Source organism: Chiloscyllium punctatum, chromosome 3 (genome assembly GCF_047496795.1).
Source record: "Chiloscyllium punctatum isolate Juve2018m chromosome 3, sChiPun1.3, whole genome shotgun sequence".
NCBI classification, from domain to species: domain Eukaryota; kingdom Metazoa; phylum Chordata; class Chondrichthyes; order Orectolobiformes; family Hemiscylliidae; genus Chiloscyllium; species Chiloscyllium punctatum.
Window position 1 is genome coordinate 116,822,974 of NC_092741.1, and position 20,446 is coordinate 116,843,419.

The following is a 20,446-nucleotide window of genomic DNA, read 5'->3' on the forward strand; positions in this document are numbered from 1 at the left end:
ACTTCCAGAGCGGTTATGTGGTCGTTCTGACGAATGGCCACTGCCAGCAGCTCTATCACTACCGTAAACAACAAGTGAGAAGGGGCAGCTTTGCCGACTACCCCTACCAATCCTAAAATTCCCAGATTTCACCCCATTGGCGATGACCGCGCCCAGAGGGTGGAGATATAAATCCTCCACCCACCTAACAAAAACCACACCCAACCAAAACTGTTCTCAGACATAAAAAAAGATAAGTGTTGCTGGAAAAGCGCAGCAGGTCGGGCAGCATCCAAGGAGCAGGAGAATCGACGTTTCGGGCATGAGCCCTTCTTCAGGATTCCTGACCTCCTGCTCCTTGGATGCTGCCCGACCTGCTGCGCTTTTCCAGCAACACATTTTCAGCTCTGATCTCCAGCATCTGCAGTCCTCACTTTCTCCCATAAAAAAGATATGGCCATTCCACCCGGTCAAATGCTTTCTCTGCATCTAAGGAAATCACCAACCCCTGAATCCATCATTGCTGACAGACCTGGACCATATTCAGCCACCTTCTAATATTATTAGAGGACCCACAGCCCCTTATAAAGCCTGCCTGGTCCTCTTTAATAATATGGGGCAACACCTTTTCCAATCTCAGCGCCAGGACCTTAGACAGAATCTTGAAATCTGAATTTAATAGAGAGATGGGCCAGTATGAGGCACAATCCTCAGGAACCTTCCCCTTCTTAAGAATTAAGGAAATATTAGCTTCTCTCAAAGATGGTGGTAGGTATTCATATATATATAGATATATATATATATATATAGGAGTGATTGTACATCTCCAACATTGGCCCTGACAGAATCCCTACAAACTCCTTATAAAACTCACCCAGGAGACCATCAGGGCCAGGCGCTTTCCCACTCTGAAGTTGTCTAGCTGCCTCCTGTATTTCCTGAACTGTCAAGGGGGCATTAAGGAGAGAGACCTGTTCCATGGTTACCCCTAGGGGGGTCCAGATTCTTAAAAAGAGGTCTCCATTTTAGCCCTTCTGTCCTTGTAATCTGCAGACCGATACAATTCAGAGTAAAAGCTCCGAAAAGTCTAATTAATCTTTTTAGCATCGTATATAAGGACCCCGGCCCCGTCTCTGATTGCAGTAATGGATTGAGGAACCGCTTTTTCCTAGTCAGGTACACTAAATACTTCCCTGGCCTATCCCCATATTCGAACAGCCTTTGTTTACCAATGGCAAGTTCTTTCTTTGCGTTTTGTGTCAGTATTGAATTTAAGGCAGCCCGGAGATCCGTGATCCGCAGTAGCTTAGTCACCAAAGGCTGCGCAAAATGTGCCGCCTTGGCGGCTTTCAACCGCATCTCAAGTACATGCTGCTGTTCCTCCTTCTGTCATTTTTAGCCAGCCGAATAGGAAATAGCTAATCCTCTAGCAAAGTCCTTAGCAGTCTCCCAAAGCATAGACGGACTACTAGCCGTGCCTGAGTTGATAGTCAAGAATTCCTGAAACTCCTTCAAAAAGTATTCCATAAATTTGGAATCCTTAAGAAGAAAAGGGTCCAAATGCCAGTGCCGCAAACCTAGCCCTTCACTCTTGGCCTTAACCTCCAAATATACTGCCGCGTGATTTGAGATAGCTATATTCCCAATTCTACAACCCATAATCGGATTTAGGAGGGCCGAGGGAGCCAGAAAGAGGTCAATCCTTGTGTGACATTTATGTGGATTTGAAAAAGAGGTGAAGTCCCTGCCAGTAGGGTGAAAACATCTCCAAATATCCACCAACCCCAACCCCTCGCATAAGTCAACCACCTGCTTGGCCTGAGAAGAAATAGTTGGGGGCCCACAAGGCATCCTGTCCACTGTCAGATCCAAAAGACAATTAAAATCCCCCCCTATAATAATGTGTCGTGTTCCAAAAGCACTCAACTTGGAGAAAGCACTAATCAAAAATTTGAGGGGATGTGACGGAGGACAGTAGACATTTAAAATGCCATATTCCTCCCCACGTATCAGGGCTTTGAGTATCACAAACCGTCCCTGCTCATCTTTCACCTGCTCTAATAATGTGAACGGAAGATTTTTCTGAATAAGAACCGCCACTCCCCTACTTTTAGTAGTAAAGGATGAAAAGAATACCTGGCCATAACCCCCCTGTTGTAATTTCAGGTGTTCCCCATTATCAATATGGGTATCCTGCAACAAAGTGATATTAACCCTTTCCCTCTTAAGGCTAGAAACCACTTTTTTCCTTTTAATAGGCGAATGACTTCCCTTAATATTCCAGGTGAACCAGTTAATAAGACATTTAGCTATATCCCATTTCAGAGACACTTGAACCCCTTGGAGGGGGATCCCTGCTTACAAAGTGCCGAGCACAAGTAAATTAAGACTCAGAGTCGAAGAACTATATATACAAAAAACTGCTCTATCATAACTACTTACAACTATTACTATCAATAAACTACAAAGAAAATCAACTATAAAACCTTGAATGGAAGACTTTTCCCCTTGCCCATTGGGGACACTGACCCTACCCATCCCCTCCTTCACAGCTCCTTCAAACCTGGACTGTGCCCCAGCCTTAGGCCAGAAAAAAAGAACAAGGAGATTATCCTTAAATCAAAAGAAAAAAGACAGGATGAGAACTTCACCTATCCCTGGCTTCATGTCATCCCTACTTGTGACTAAAAGAGAAACAGAATAAACAGAAAAAGGGAGACAACAGACAACATCCACAAAATTTCCCATCAGAAAATCCAGTTATAAAACAAAGGAATATCTTATTCCAAGGAGTTTCCCCCCTTTTCAAAAAAAAAATTACTAGAGAGAACGAAAGGAATAAAAAAAAGGAAGAGAAAACATGGGGAAAGAAGGAAAAAAGAACAAACACTAACCGTATTCTTCAGGCCAATTGGTCTATTTTAAAATGTCTACAAAGTTTTTAGCTTTATCTGCTGAGTCACATGTATAAACTGAGTCCTCGTGGCTGAAACGAAGCACTGTGGGGTATCTCATGGAGTACTGGATGTCCAGGTTCCTCAGGCTCTTTTTAACTTCATCGAAGGAGTTCCTCTTTCGAATTAAAGCTGCAGAAAATTCCTGGAAAAACATGATTTTTGACCCCATAACAGCAGTGCCTGCAGATCTTTTCCCAGGGATCTGGAAGCTTTTATGACTTTTTCCTTGTCCTTATATGAGTGGAAGTGCACTAGGACCGGACGGGGGCGCTGCACCGGCCCTGACCTGTGCACTGTAACCCAATAAGCCCTTTCAATCTGCAGCCTGCTGGACTCGATGTGAAGGCCCAAAATCTTCAAAGAAACTGACTGGCTGCTCACCTTCCTCATGTTCAGGGAGCCCAACAATTCGGAGATTTATCCTCCGACCTCGATTTCTGAGGCATCGCTATGATCTCGCAAGGCCCGTACCTCTCGCTCCTGCACCTGGATCCGACTGGATTAGGACTCCATCGCAGCTTCCAAGGCCTTAGTTTGACCCTCCACCTCCTCCAGCTGCTCCCCGAGGCCCTGGATCTCCTGCTCATGCTTCTGCAGCACGGATGCAATAGGTTGGACCTGGGCATGAATCTCGCCACGGATTTCCTCAATCGCAGCCCCAACTTTCAAGGTCAGTCTCTCCGTCGCCGCAGCCAATTCCTGTGAGTCTGTCAGGTCCCCGGGGGGTTCAGGAGAGGCTTCTCCTGCTGCAGTCTCTGGTGTGGTAGGTGCTGCAGGGGAGTGTCCTCCCTGCTGCTGTTTGCTCGCTCCTTTTCTCTTTGGCATCCTTCCCACTCCCAAATGTGTTCTGTAAGGTTTTAACCTAATAATTCCACCAAGTAAGTTGGAAAAAAAACACCAGTATGCCTTGACTGTTAGGCAGTTCTACAGAGTCGCCGCCATCTTGCCTGAATCCCCCATAAAAACACTTTTTAAAAAGAAACCTATCAGCTGTTTCAGACTGTGCTGGCTTTCACATGGTTTATAGCTGAGCATATACAATGTCAAGCTATCTACAGCATATTAGTATAATTAAACATAAATAAACAAAGATCAAGGAAGATGACTGCTGATAACTTCCTGAAGATACACCTGGAGGAACCAGCACGGGACTGGCATTCAATACAGCAGTTAAGCCTTTTCTGATGCAAGGCAACTACTAAATATGATCAGAAAATATATAATTCTACTGATCACATTGCTGTTTAAACTGAACAAGGCTACTTTTGTCAATCACTGTACTTCAAGAGTTAAATGTCAAATATGACCATTATGCAAACGTTATTTCTGTAACGTTGTTAGTGAGGTATGATATGCTCATGACACTACACCTCCAGCTTAACTGAAATCAATACAACAGTCATCAGGGCTTATGTCCCACTTTGATTCTGATGAAGGTGCTAAGAAAAAGTTCTATTCTAACCCTGATGAAATCTTCCCTGCATCCTAAAAAAATGAAAAGATCATTGTTCTTTAATAACAGGGTTAACTGCTTCTCTGTCTGGAGGAGCTGGTTGGGTAAAACAGCATGAGGAAAATCAATACAGATAGCATCCTTTCTTTAAGAAAATCCCTACAGTGTGGAAACAGGCCCTTCAGCCCAACAAGGCCACACTGACACTCCAAGTAACCCACTCAGACCCACGCCCCTACCTTATATTTACCCCTGATTAATGCACCTAACCTACACATCCCTGAACACTATAGGAAATTTAGCATAGACAATTCACCTAACCTGCACATCTTTGGACTGTGGGAGGAAACCGGAGCACCCAGAGGAAACCACACAGACACAAGGAGAACGTGCAAATTCCACACAGACAGTTGCCCGAGGCCTTCTGCTGACAAAATGTGTTCAGCATGGTTTCATTATAACAAACACTGTCTTCCAGAAGTACAAATACAAAACCAAGTGGAAGCATCTCAGATCAAAACAATGGCACCCTCTAGATTGTCATTGTTCAAGTCAACATATTTTCTAGACATTATGGAGTTAAATATAGTGGGTGTTCAAAGAGGGCTGGAATTCAGGGGCATAAATGATTAGATTAGATTCTCTACAGTGTGGAAACAGGCCCTTCGGCCCAACCAGTCCACACCGACCCTCTGAAGAGTAACTCACCCAGACCCATTTCCCTCTGACTAATGCACCTAACACTATGGGCTATTTAGCATGGCTAATTCACCTGACTTGCACATCGTTGGACTGTGGGAGGAAACCAGAGCACCTGGAGGAAACCCATACAGACACAGGGAGAATGCGCAAACTCCACTGGAGCTATACAAAATCTCTGTTAAATCCCAGTTGGAGTACTGTGAGCAGATGCATATACACCTTAGGAAGGATATACTGGCCTTGAAAGGAATACAACATGGGTTTACAATAATGGTACCTACACTTGAGGGGTTGAGTTATGAGGTGAGATATTAGAAATTAGACCTATTTTGTGTAGAGTTTAGAAATTAAGGGGTGATCTTTTGACAAAGTCTCTCTTTCGGGATTAACATGTTAAATTCAAGTTTGTGGGATTGAGAGTACTGTATTGAAATGGATAGACAACTGGTTAGCAGACAGGAAAGAGTGGGAATAAACAGCCCTTTTTTTGAATGACAGGCAGTGACTAATAGGTACTATACGGATCGATAATAGGACCCCAGCTATTCACCCCAGAATTCTATATTTTCTGATCATATTTAGTAGCTATTCACAACATATGTTAATAATTTAGATGAGGGAACTAAATGTAATCTCAATTTGCAGATGACACTAAGCTGGTGGAAGGGTGAGCTGTGAGGAGGATGCAGAGATGTTGCAGTGTGATTTTGACAAGCTGAGTGAATTGAAAAATGCATGGCAGATGCAGTATAATGTGTTTATCCACTTTGGTAGCAAAAATAGGAAAGCAGATTATTATTTAAATGCCTGTAAATTGAGAGGGGAATGGTCAATGAGACTAGGGTATCCTTGTGCACCAGTCACTGAAAGTAAACATGCAGGTGCCAGCAGGCAGAAAGGCAGCAAACTAAATGTTGACCCTCTCAGCGAGATGATTCAAGGAACAGGGCGTCTTGCTGTAATTATACAGGGGGTGAGTCCACACCTGGAATATTGTATGCACCTTTAGTCTCCTTATCTGAGGAAGGATGTTCTTGCTTTAGAAGGCCTGCAGTGAAGGCTTATCAAATTGATTCCTGGGATGGTAGGGCTGAGGTATGAGGAAAGATTAAGTCGTTTAGGATTGTATTCACTGCAGTTTAGAAGAATGAGGGGATCTCATAGATACTTATAACATTCTTATAGGACTAAATAGATTAGATGCAGGAAGGATGTTTCCAATGGCAAGGGAGTCCAGAACCAAAGTTTTTTAAAAATTTGTTCATGGTAAGGAGGTAAACCTTTTAGGACTGAGACAAGGTGGAATTTCTTTATCTAAAAAGAGTGGAGAGCCTGCGGAATTAACTATCACAAGAAGTGATTGAAACCAAAATATTGTGTGTTTTCAAGGAGGAGGTAGGTATAGCTCTTGTAGCTGAAGGAATCAAGGGATGGGGGAAGGCAGGATTAGGGTATTGAGCTCGATGGTCTGTGCTGGTCATATTGAATGGCAGAGCAGGCTTAAGAGGTTGAATGGCCTACGCCTGTTGCCATGTTCTATAGTTCTATGATAGAAATCTTTGAGATATTAACACAGTAAAATAGAGTAGATAAAGAAACTATTTCCACTGGTTGGGCATTCTAGAACTACAGGGCATAGTCTAAAAATTTAGGGCCATACAGTTTAAGAGATGTTAGGAAGTATTTCTACACACAAAGGGTGGTAGAGATTTAGAACTCTCGTCCATAAATAGTTGATGTTTGATTAGTTGTTAATTTTAATCTGAGGCAATGATACTAGACTGTATATCAGCATCAAATAATAGCACTAGAGAAATTTCAGCAACAGTATCTCCACTACCTTCTCCAGATTCAGTGAGAGAATGATTGAACAAACCAGTGTTCTGTTTGAAGTCAACCGTATAATCACTCAGGGAAAATTCCTGCAAAATCAACTGCAGTGGACTGGACATTGTGGCAGGATGGCAGAAAAGCATCTCTCCCTTGCCAGGTCCTGTTTTCTCAACTCTCAAGTGGCCAGCATCTCAGGGAAGGGCAAAGATGCTACAAGGATATGCTGACTCTCTACTTGAAGTGTAGCAGCACTAACATTAATGGATGGGATGAGCCTGTGACCAACATTCAAGATGACAACATATTGATCAACTTCATGCTTCAAGTCAAAACATCTTTATGATAAGGGATAGCAATGACAGAGAAATAAATAGAGCCAAATCCTGGGCTCCAGATTGTACTAATGACCTTAGGGAAGTCTTGACCCATCTGCCCAATGATCTGTAAGTCTGGAAACAGCCTGATCAATCACCTGAAGGCCCAAAGCAGAAGGCCCATTACCATAAGTAGATATCATTCTTGAACTGAGGAGCAACGAAAGGTCCTGAGGATTTGTAAAACCAAAGAATTTGTACTGTGTTAAAATTACTTTGATAATTTTATTTGCAATGGATATAGCTAAATAATTTAGTTGGTAATCCATTGCCTTGTGCAAGTCAATATATTCGAGTGTGGTGCTGGAAAAACACAGCAGGTCAGGCAGCATTCGAAGAGCAGGAGAATCGACGTTTCAAGACTCTGATCTCCAGCATCTGCAGTCCTCACTTTCTACAAGCCAATATATTACCAACTAATATATTTAGGTAAAAGTAAAGTTGCCATAGTCCCAAAGGATCATACGGCTGCTCTCTCATTAGAGAGACATAACTGGTAGTGAGCTTAACCTTGGGGGTCACTGCCTCAGGCAAGGGGTAAGGTTGAGAAGGCAGGACCCTTCATAGTAATCTCAGCTGATACGGAAATTGAACCTGTGCTATCAGCATCACTCTGATCACAAACTAACCATCCAGCCAACAGAGCTAACAATAATAGGCACTTTCACTGTATCCTGAAGAAGGGCTCATGCCCGAAACGTCGATTCTCCTGCTCCTTGGATGCTGCCTGACCTGCTGCGCTTTTCCAGCAACATATTTTCAGCTCTGATCTCCAGTATCCGCAGTCCTCACTTTCTCCCACTTTCACAGTACCTCCAATCTAGGGAAACACCCCAAGGTAATTCAAAGAAAGGAGAGTAAGTGTGGTGCCTTGCAGGAGGGGTTTGCAGATGTGGTCAGTGATTTCATCTGCTCCTTTATCACCATTAGCAGCTCATTTGGAAAGTGTAAATGTGGATTTTTGTCAAGACGTGACCAGGGTTTGGTCATAATATAACATGACTGAATAGCTATTTTCCAGATCGTTGCTTGGATAAAGTATTAGAAGGCTGCAGTCATTGCATTGAAAGGAATAAAGGGATGAAGTTGCACAACTAAAACCCAAATCAAAAGCTACTCTTTTTTTTTAGAAACGTATTTGCAAAGTGATTCTTTTACAAGCATTTGAAAGTTGTTGCAAAACACAGTGTATCAGGCAGAGGTTAGAAATGGATAGAACTTTAGGGTATCTTAAAAATAGATAGTTCTAAAATAAATTTTTATTACTTACCAGGCCAGTCAACAAATGCACCAAATGTTTCTGCAATTGCTTTGAGCCACAGTGTCTGTCTGGTAAGATCTGACAGAGCAATGCTGGGCAGGTTTTGAATGATCACTGTAGCCATTAGTGCCCAGGAACTGATGACCATGTTTTTCTGCTGCAATATCACCATTCTATGGCCTACAGCATCGAGAAACCTATGTACATCTCCAGATGGTTTTCGAGGTATATGCCTGTATAAATTTCAAAATTACCACACAGTCAAAGGTTTTACTTGCTAGTGTCAAACAGCTTTTGTCACTGAACTTCTCATACAGTCAGAGTCATCCAGAACAGGAACCGACACTTTGGTCCAACTCATTAGCAGAGACCAGACATCCCAATATGACCTAGTCCCATTTGCCAGCATATGGTCCATATCTCTCTTAACCCTTCTTATTCATATATCCATCCAGAAGTCTTTTAAATATTGAAGTTGTACTCACTTCCAATACCTCCTCTGACAGCTCATTCCATACATGCACAAATCTCTGCGTGAAAAAGTTACCCCTCAGGTCCTTTGTAAATCTTTCCCCTTAAATCTTTATTCTCTAGTTTTGGACTCCCCCAACCTAGGCAAAACACTTTGTCTGTTCACCCTATCTGTGCCTTTCATGATTTTATTATTCCTTATAAAGTCACCCCTCAGCCTCTGACGCTACAGAGAAAAAAGCCCCAGCCTATTCAGCCTCTTCCTAGAACTCAAACCCTCCAGACTTGGCAACATCCTTGTTTTCTGCACCCTCCCAAATTTAACAATGTCCTTCCTATAGAAGGGCAAACAGAATTGTATGCAGAATTCTAAAAGTGGTCTCACCAATGCCCTGTACAGCCACAACATGACACTAATTCACTTTTCTCATACAAGCTCTCATTTCTTTTCTCTAACACTAATTAACCGGAGTCTACAAAAAATGAATCAAACAGAAACACTTCGTAGACAAACATTCTCTAAAGAAATGAGTGCACACATGTGCTATGTTCACACAAATGCTGAGAGGTTATAAATTTCACTGAATATGTTATTTACCATGTTCTATCAGTAATTATATTAAACAAACAGATCCTATTTACTCTGACTTATATCCAGTGTTAAACCAGCAGGGATCCCATAACCCATGCTATACCTGGGCTTTACTTTTTGGGGTGGAGTAGGAACAAAGAGGGAATTATTACCTTCATTTCATTCTTGCTAGTGTTTATAAGAATGAGAGGAGATCTGTTTTAGGTATTCAGATGTTTAAGGGGATTGACAAAGTAGACATAAGGCAGCTGCTTACTCTAACAGAGTCATGGATCACAGTTTTAGGCTAAGGAGTGGTTTATGTGAGGAACTAACTTCCAGAGAAAGTGGTGGATGCAGATACAGCTACAACTTTTAAAAGAATTTAGATAAATAAATGAATGATAAATGTTTTGGGGTATGGGTCAAACGCAGGAAGGTGGAACTAATTTAGATGGAGATTATGGTTAGCATGGACTGATTGGATTGAAAGGTCTGTCTCTGTGTGTATGATTCTACGAGTGGCAAATTTAAAACAGATGAGGTGGAACTACTTCTCTCGAAGGTTGTGAATCTGTGGAATTCACTACCCCAGAGTATGATGGATGCCAGTACATGGAGTAAATTTGACGAGATAGACAGATTCTTTTTGGTAGTAATGGGTTAAAGGGTTATGGGGAGTGGACTGGAAAGTGGAGTTGAGACCAAGATGAGATCAGCTATGATTGTAGTAAATGGTAGAGCAGGTTCAAGTGGCTGAATTGCCTACTCTTGCTCTTATTCCTTATGTTATCATAGTTAATTCTAATTACTTATAATCTATGCAGTCTAATTATCCTTTTAACATTTTGCAGTCTTTTCTCCACTATACATTAGGCCACTGTTCCATAATTTTCAGGCTCATCTCCAGTCTGGCTCACATTTATCAACAAATAAGTTATTTATTCTACAAGGACAAATCACAAGGCATCATTTTAACTATTCTTCTCCTACTAAGTATTAGTGACTGACCTAGGGACCAAGTTGTACTGAGATCTCTTAACTGTCCCAGTTGCTAGTGATCTCACCGACACAGGCTGCCCAAAGTAAACATGTATGCTTCCAAAGTTTTCATTCAGAATCTTCCTGGCTTTCAACAAACCCTAAAACAGAAAACCAACTTGATTACTTATTTATAATCTTGTCATTATAAGAATAATTTAAAAATGCAACAGTACAAGAAACCAATACACACAGAAGTCGATTCCTTTGGCTTTGGTACTCCTAGAAGCTCGTGTGCATACAGGGATTCCTCCAGGATTCGGTCATAACTTATACTTATAGGAACTAAGTACATGTCAAAAACTTCCCCCATCAGAAAAGGTTCAATAGCAATGTTCAGAAGTCCTATGAAAAAGAACATTTTACAAATCTATATAAACAAGACAGCAATATTAATCAAAGCATAAAGTATTTGCATATACATGGACAATTTATCTTCTGCAATAGGGTGTGTCATAAAACAATGTCGTTGTTTCATAAAGCTGTGGTATTAAAGAATCAGGATGAAACCAGAAAAATTGGCTGTTTGCAATGTACAGAATTCCATGCTTCAGCCTCACGGTGGTGAACTTTTACTGTTGAAGAACAGACATTTTAAAGGATAACCCTGCAGTGGTTGTACTAAAACTGCAGTTTGTGATGCCCACAGAATTCTAAACTGATTGCTAAAAAATCAAGATCACCCAGATTGGCAGCATCATTACAGATTGAAAACTGCTGGATTTAATTGCAGTGTAGCTGGCGCAGATTTGAGGAAATCACAATTGCATTACCAATAGTACTGAAAACTTGTTTCAAACAAACTGGTTCTTTACTTTGGGAAGTATTTAGAATATTTTAAAATCCTCTATGCAAGTGTCACCAGTGGAAGCACTCTCAGCACCTGAGTCAGGAGGTATTAAATCCAAGTAATAATCCAGAGATTTGGTCACAGCTTGCACATTGAGGAAATACTGCAGTGAGGTGCTGTCCTTTTTTCACAAGATACTAAGACGAGACTCTGTCTGGCCTCAAAAGCTAGACAATAGTTCCCACAGATCTTTATAGAGGAATAAGGGAGTTCATCTCTGGTGTCCTGACTAACATTCACCTCATAACCAACATCTCTAAACCAGATGATCTGGTCATCATCTCTGTGCTGTTTCCAGAATCTTGCAGTGCATGAACTAACGATCATGTTTCCTAGCAACTATCACACTCCAACTGTTTTGGGACATTCTGAAACTGTGCAAGATGCTATGTGATCACAATTTCTTATTTGGGAGATTGCAAGATCATGCTCAGAGAACATTATCTTTTTCAGTTTGATTTAATAGGTACATCAATTCATTTCCTTAGGTTCAGGGAGTTAGTTGTGATAAATATTGATCCAAAACCAAATCTCTCAGTATGATGAGTGATTCTATAGAACACAAAGAAAACATTCCATTACCATCACTGCAACAGTATTTGTATCATACAGAAAATTAGGAGCCATTTCTACCTTAGTCAGTTCTATAAGCCACTCAGCATGAATATCTAAACACTTGTTTTGGTCAGGTAAAAACAATGATGCAGATGCTGGAAACCAGATTCTGGATTAGTGGTGCTGGAAGAGCACAGCAGTTCAGGCAGCATCCAAGTAGCTTCGAAATTGACGTTTCGGGCAAGAACCCTTCATCAGGAATAAAGGCAGTGAGCCTGAAGCGTGGAGAGATTAGCTAGAGGAGGGTGGGGGTGGGGAGAGAGCAGCATAGAGTACAATGGGTGAGTGGGGGAGGGGATGAAGGTGATAGGTCAAGGAGGAGAGGGTGGAGTGGATAGGTGAAAAAGAAGATAGGCAGGTAGGACAAGTCTGGACAGGTCTGAGGGCGGAGGTGCGGGATGTGGACGAGATGCGTTGGAGGGCATCTTTAACCACGTGGGAAGGGAAATTGCGGTCTCTAAAGGAGGCCATAGCTGGAGCCCCGACACCGTCCTATCCCCCCTAGTCCAGGAACTCCCCACATATGTTTGAGACACCACCCACGCCCTCCACCTCCTCCAAGACTTCCGTTTCCCTGGCCGCCAACGCCTCATCTTCACCATGGATATCCAATCCCTCTACACCTCCATCCGCCATGACCAGGGCCTCCAAGCCCTCCGTTTTTTCCTCTCCAGACGTCCCCAACAGTACTCTTCCACCAACACTCTCATTCGTTTGGCCAAACTGGTCCTCACCCTTAACAATTTCTCCTTTGAATCCTCCCACTTCCTCCAGACCAAAGGGGTAGCCATGGGCACACGTATGGGCCCCAGCTATGCCTGTCTCTTTGTTGGCTACGTAGAGCAGTTGATCTTCTATAATTACACCGGCACCACTCCCCACCTCTTCCTCCGCTACATTGATGACTGCATTGGCGCCACCTCGTACTCCCACGAGGAGCTGGAGCAATTCATCAACTTCACCAACACATTCCACCCTGATCTTAAATTTACCTGGACCATCTCTGACACCTCCCTCCCCTTTCTGGACCTCTCCATCTCCATTAATGACGACCGACTTGACACTGACATTTTTTACAAACCCACCGACTCCCACAGCTACCTGGATTACACCTCTTCCCACACTACCTCTTGCAAAAATGCCATCCCGTATTCCCAATTCCTCTGCCTCCGCCGTATCTGCTCCCAGGAGGACTAGTTCCACCACAGAACACACCAGATGGCCTCCTTCTTTAGAGACCGCAATTTCCCTTCCCACGTGGTTAAAGATGCCCTCCAACGCATCTCGTCCACATCCCGCACCTCTGCCCTCAGACCCCACCCCTCCAACCGTAACAAGGACAGAACGCCCCTGGTGCTCACCTTCTACCCTACCAACCTTCGCATAAACCAAATCATCCGCCGACATTTCCGCCACCTTCAAACAGACCCCACTACCAGGGATATATTTCCCTCCCCACCCCTTTCCGCAAAGACCGTTTCCTCCGCGACTACCTGGTCAGGTCCACGCCCCAAACAACCCACCCTCCAATCCTGGCACTTTCCCCTGCCACCGCAGGAACTGTAAAACCTGCGCCCACACCTCCTCCCTCACCTCTATCCAAGGCCCTAAAGGAGCCTTCCACATCCATCAAAGTTTTACTTGCACATCCACTAATATCATTTATTGTATCCGTTGCTCCCGATGCGGTCTCCTCTACATTGGGGAGACTGGGCGCCTCCAAGCAGAGCGCTTTAGGGAACATCTCCGAGACACCCGCACCAATCAACCACACCGCCCGGTGGCCCAACATTTCAACTCCCCCTCCCACTCTGCCGAGGACATGGAGGTCCTGGGCCTCCTTCACCACCGCTCCCTCACCACCAGACGCCTGGAGGAAGAACGCCTCATCTTCCGCCTCGGAACACTTCAACCCCAGGGCATCAATGTGGACTTCAACAGTTTCCTCATTTCCCCTTCCTCCACCTCACCCTAGTTCTAAACTTCCAGCTTAGTAACTGTCCCCATAACTTGTCCAGACTTGTCCTACCTGCCTATCTTCTTTTCCACCTATCCACTCCACCCTCTCCTCCTTGACCTATCACCTTCATCCCCTCCCCCACTCACCCATTGTACTCTATGCTACTTTCTCCCCACCCCCACCCTCCTCTAGCTAATCTCTCCACGCTTAAGGCTCACTGCCTTTATTCCTGATGAAGGGCTTTTGCCTGAAACGTCAATTTCGAAGCTACTTGGATGCTGCCTGAACTGCTGTGCTCTTGCAGCACCACTTATCCAGAACTTGTTTTGGTCAGTTCAGTTGGCTACATATCACTGAGTACTGGGAGGTTTGCAAGAAATTGCAGTAGAAATCGTTGACCTCCTGACCATGTCTGAGAAATTAAAATTTCTCAACTGATGAAAAGGCAGCACCTCGAAAACTAGTGCTTCCAAATAAACCTATTGGACTATAACCTGGTGTCGTGTGATTTTTAACTGAGAAATTAAAGACATTTCTGGAGCCAAAGGAATGTGGGCAGCTTCAATCAATGGGTCTAGGACACAAACTAAGAAAATAAGCCCTCAGAGCTTGACGGATTAGACTTGGTTTGTGGGTACACAAGTTGTAGTTTGGATATCTTAGTGCAGAGTTTCCAATTCTATTGTTTAAATTACTTCATATAACTGGAGATCATTAATTTTCTGCATTTTGTGCTTCATCCCGGTTATCCTAATGCTTAGCTTTATCAACCAGCCTCTTCAAAATAATTGGTCAAGACAATTTAATCTGGACAGGCGACAGTAGTTTAAATAAAGGTATACAAGGCTGGAACCCAAGTGCAACCTGTGCGGTGGTGCAAACATACTTTGGTACTAGATGGGAGTTTACCAACTCTTCCTATATTTGGATGATGTGACTACAGGTTTTTTGTTTGCAGCACAGTTTGACAATTAATGTTTCAGGTGATATTTCTGGTAGTTGGCAATACTATGTTTAAGATAGTAAGAAACTATTTTACATAATAGTTCTTATTTCAATCCTTTTATCTTGTTCTGGCTACAAAAGGTGAAAAGTTTATGCCATATGCTTGCAGTCTATGACTTCTGCACTGGTTTGGTCTCTGGCAAGATTCTGTGCTATAACATGAACACTGAGTTTTAAGTGACAAATATACATTACATTTTGCTTCTCTTTCTACTCCAACACCAATCCCACTTTCCCTTTTTTCCCCTCATTGTATCTCTCTACCTCTCCTGCCTAGTTGAATTGTGGCAGGAATATGTCAGGTGGTGATGCTTTACTGAAAGTTTCACAACTTCCCCTTACTTCTCAGATGAAACTACTCCAAGTGTACTGATTCATAGTCTACAGAGAGTCCAAAAGCTAACTCTGACAGTTGTGTAAGGTGCACCCGGTTGTGTCTGATACACAGAACAATTTCCTGTTTTAGTGTGTTGGTGGGACTACAGCAACTAATGAACTTGAAAGACCCTATACAGACAACAAGCAAAACTAATGTCATTTACAAAATACCGTGCAAGGACTGTAACAAACACTACACTGGACACACAGGCAGAAAACTAGCCACCAGGATAGAACAACACCAACTAGCCACAAAAAGACATGACCCTCTCTCACTAGTATCCTCACATACGGATGAGGAAGGACACCACTTCGACTGGGACAATACAGCCATCCTAGGACAAGCCAAACAAAGACACGCACGAGAATTCCTAAAAGCATGGCATTCCAACCGGAACTCTATCAACAAACACATCGAGTTAGACCCCATCTACCACCCCCTGAGAAAAGGAACAGGAAGTGACTTCACCACAGGGAATAATATCATCAACCCAAAGAAACCCAAACATATACATAGAAAGCAGGAATTTTCAGCAGTGCATCACCTGAGGCCCACTGAAGACGTTACCTAGTAGGGTGATGAAACGTCTGGAAAAGAACCTTCCAGCTCAGCAAGCAAACCTACATCTACAACCTCAACCTGAGCTACAAATCTTCTCAAAACTTGCTAATTTCCAATGTTGTTGTAATGATGTAACACGATCTCCAAATCTCAGGGGATAAAAGCCTGTGCAGCCAGGACTGTGACTGGCTGATGTGTTGTGTGAAACGAGAATCTCATCCGATGATCATATAAAAGAAAGTGTCTGTTAACCATAGTTTGGTGAGTTTTGCTTTATTCCTGGGCAACTGTGTGTTGTGTCTGAGGGTCTGTTAGCAAGCAATGTTTGTGTTACACCCCTTTGCTGCCTCAAACACATTGTTTTTATAAGGATACATTAACATAATGGTGCCAGATTGGGACTCGTAACTCAGAGGTCATGAATTCAAAGTCCACTATGGACATCGACAAAGTGGAATTCACATTTATGGTCTTGATTCACATTAATTTGTAGATTTTGTGTTGTGGATGACCAGCCATCTGTGATTTTGGACTGTGAATTACAGCAGGCGCACATGGTACCAGAGTCCTTGAAGAAAGTGGAATATGGTTGCAGGTGGTCATAGGCCTTTCCTGTTAGCTACACAAAGACAACAGATGTTAAAAAGAACTAAACTATACACACAACATTTTGGACTTGGATGGTTTAGGATTTCATGATCAGAGAATTTTAGTGACAAAGGAGCTTCTGAACCCCTCAAAAACATACTCTCAAGCTCACCTAATTTGGGAGTCAGAGATTTTCCAGTACGGCTTCTAGTCCCTTCCACAAAAAATTCAACTGGAGCATCACCGTTCTGTAAAATGAGTTTTTAGTTAATACACAAGCTTTCACTGGTATATAAAAATGATGATCACTTATCAATAAAATTATTGATGGGGAAAAAGACTTCACAGACCTTTCCTCTCTAACACACTAAGCAGAGGTTAACAAGGCAATTTGGACCAGATATTTGTAACACCTGGAATTTTCACACTATAAACTAGGCAATGAACACTGTAGGACTATTTCAGCAATTCTGCACTTTCACAAACAGTCTTGTGATGATTCTAAGACCAGTGCTCTCATTCAGCAAGGTTTTATAATGGTAATTCAGATTGCTGAGTGAAGACTTACATGATTAAATTGCTATGTTGCATCAGTTCTATTAATGAGCTTGCTTTAAGTGGTAGAGCTAAAAAAATAACATGCGTTATATTGGATACATGCAAATTGAAGAATTTTCTAGTGATAGTGAGAAACATGCACGTTATTCATTCAGCTTAATTATCCACCTCACAATAAACTACTTTTTAGAAGCAGTTAAAATGTTCCTTTACTCTGAAGCATGAGCTTTTTCAAAACAGTAACATGGCACCATACCTACAAGATCATAATAACAGGAAATCTATCTCTGATTTAAAACTAACAACTGATCTAACATTAACTGCTGTTTGCAGAAGAGAGTTCCAAACCTTTTCAACTTTTTTATGTGTAGAAGTGCTTCCTAACAACTGTCCTAAATATTCTGGCCCTACTTTTAGACAATGCCTCCTCTTCTGTTGAATACACATGAGTAGAAAAGTTGGGTTTTAACATTTATTTGAATGATATAACTGATAATAATTTAGCCACCTGTTATTCATAAATCATTCATTTCTGTGCCCAGGTCCTTGTATGGCTCAGGGATAACTTTGCAGAAAATGAAAAACTCTAAACTCTCTTCACCATGAGAAACAGTCTCCTCTGAATCCTTTCAAAGGCACCCTCCATCTTCTGCTCAGATGTTAAATATAAGAAACCTAACATTTAAACTGCCTCTGCTTTCTTCAGGCACCCAATCTCCTCTGTACCATGGTTCTTATCCCATCTCCCCTGGACCCACTAAACACCAGGTCCTGATCAGTCAATGTCTCCCTTTGGTGTGCTCTGATCACTGACATCAGCTACTTGTTTCTATTCATTAACATTACCACTGTAAATTGGAAAAACTGCTACCAAGACCTCCTCAAATAGCATTTCCAACTACTCACCAACCTCAATATTCCTTATATTCCTTATCTTCCTGAATCCTGGAATGCATAATTCCTTCATTTACATCCGCACTACTTCGTGTATGAAAGATTACAATCAGGTTTTTGCCCTGCATACAGCACCAGGACACTGTAAGCAATAATCTTAATATATACCTTTACATCTCCTGACTACACTTCACTAACTCTTTTAATGCTGACCTTCCCAGCAGTTTCCTCACATACTTTAGCTCCAGCCCCTCTTCACCTTGCCATTTGCCTCACTGCCATCAAAACACACAAGATTCTTCTTGTCAACCATGATTTAGTCCCACTGTCCCTCTTCCTTTTGTTTTTAATCTATAATAGGTAAAGCACCCAAAGATATCTAAATGTAATACAAGCTGTGAGTAAAATAATTTTCTCAATGATTATTTCAGGTTAGTGTTGGACAAATGCAAATGAATTTCCAGTTATTTCAGTCACTGATGCATAGCAAAAGTACATAACACAATACAATGCTCTGTTCATTCTGCAGAGTAAGAAGACTATTGCACTGTTTATGATTATATTTAGGTTGTTCAATTGAAGTTAAGAAATAATAGGTTTTATTAATTCTAAATGTTTTTGATGTGATTACTAAGATTACTTGGTCAGGAACACTCATTCAAGAGAAATAACCACTTTAAAATGTTTCTAAACTGTTTGGAAAATCAATTTTGCAAAGAAGGATATTGGAGCATAAACTGTTTTGCCACAGAATGTGCATGAAGCAGAAGCCATTGTTTCTTTTATGGCAAAAGCGGTTAAAATGTGAAATCAAGTTGCAACAAAATGTGGACAGCGGGCAGTGGAAATCATTTCAGATTGCTCTAGCACACACAAATTGGGCCAGGTGGCCTTCTATTACATTTTAATGAGTGTTTTAAGTTAATACAGGAGGATAAGATCACTGAACAGTCTTCAGCAGCAATGTTGTTAGTTAGGTATAAACTTCAAAACCGTTTCAACAAGACCTGCTCTTCAAATGCTGCCTGACCTGCTGTGCTTTTCCAGCACCACTCTGATCTAAACTCTGGTTTCCAGCATCTGCAGTCCTCACTTTTGCCAAGATGTTAACAATGTCAACACATCTAACAGAATACCAATTCATCCATTTAATGCACTGATGAACAGAATACTGACCCGCAAAATAGTTTTCACATATTCAGAAAAAACCGCCCAGTACAATTTGTCTCCTCCAAATGAACGGCGAATGAAAAAAGCACCTGACATTCGCAGCATCTCTCCAACTATTTTCATTCCCATAAAATCTGTGGAAGAAGCAAAATTATTGCTCAAGTACAAGTTAAGATCAGAATAAATGTAGATTTTAAGTCGAATCATATTCCACTGTGTAAACAGGAATTAAATTAATTATGCCTAGCTTCTGAATTAAAACTGTTAGTTACCCATTCCAGCAGCAATGACTGGCAGGCAGAGGTCATAACTGTACATGATATACGACAACATGAGGAAGTCTATGTAGCTGCGATGGCTTGGCAGCAGAACAACTGGATATTCTTGTATAGCCTGATGTAGCTGAAATAAAAGAACGCATTTACAGGTTTATTTAATATAGGTGAATTTAATTTTAAAGATAAATGTTTGTCCATAAGCAAAGCAAAGCAAGCTGTACATCACTCAATGGAAGGTAACTAGCATGACAAACTTTGTAAGCAAGTGCGGTTTATACTGCCACTCTATAGCATTCACTATTGAAGTGTATATGTGGATCACATGCACCAGCAACATAACAAAGGAAGGTTGGTCCTCAGGTCAGAGGGTTTATCTATATAGTAATAGTGGGAAGTTGACCCCTACTTCAGGATCGGAAAGACAGGGCTCACTTGTGCAGGAAGCCAGAGACAGGAGGCAACATTTAGAGTGCAGGAGAGGGATGATGATTTTCATCAATATAGCCACAGTCCTTCCTTATAGAAAAAAATATGGAACAAAGACAAACAAAGAAAATTAAACAAGGGATGACCAATTGTTCCGTGAAAGGTGACATTTGGAGAACAAGAGAGACAACGTTAGGAAGTGAATTCTAGATGATCAGCAGGAGGATCACAATTCCCAGTGTTGGGTGAAAATCCACATAAGTAACACAGCACTAATAAAAATATACCTAACTCAAGCAACCACCTTAAGCAGGAAACTAGACAGGAAAAGAAACATCAGGCATTCAGAGTATTTTAAAAATAAAGCTCCAAAGTGCAACAACAATTTAGTCCATAAAAGGACATAATAGCAGGAGTAAGCCAATACGTCTAGACAGTCTGCTCTACCATTCAATGAGATTCAATGATCCTCAACTCCACTTTCCTGTCTTTGCCCTATAGCCCTGATTTTCTTCCTGAT

General features: G+C 41.9%; 1 protein-coding gene across 2 annotated transcripts in view; it reads right to left on the reverse strand.

Annotated features, from left to right (window-relative positions):
• gnpat (glyceronephosphate O-acyltransferase) overlaps nucleotides 1-20,446 on the reverse strand; it is a 60,960-nt gene that overhangs the window by 25,656 nt on the left and 14,858 nt on the right. For both annotated transcript variants that reach the window (XM_072559007.1, XM_072558997.1), the window contains exons 4-9: nucleotides 19,495-19,624; nucleotides 19,229-19,356; nucleotides 16,773-16,848; nucleotides 10,836-10,987; nucleotides 10,613-10,743; nucleotides 8,569-8,792 (exon numbers count right to left, since the gene is read on the reverse strand). In XM_072559007.1, coding sequence (XP_072415108.1) covers nucleotides 8,569-8,792; nucleotides 10,613-10,743; nucleotides 10,836-10,987; nucleotides 16,773-16,848; nucleotides 19,229-19,356; nucleotides 19,495-19,624 — 841 coding nt within the window. The remainder of the gene's footprint in view (nucleotides 1-8,568; nucleotides 8,793-10,612; nucleotides 10,744-10,835; nucleotides 10,988-16,772; nucleotides 16,849-19,228; nucleotides 19,357-19,494; nucleotides 19,625-20,446) is intronic.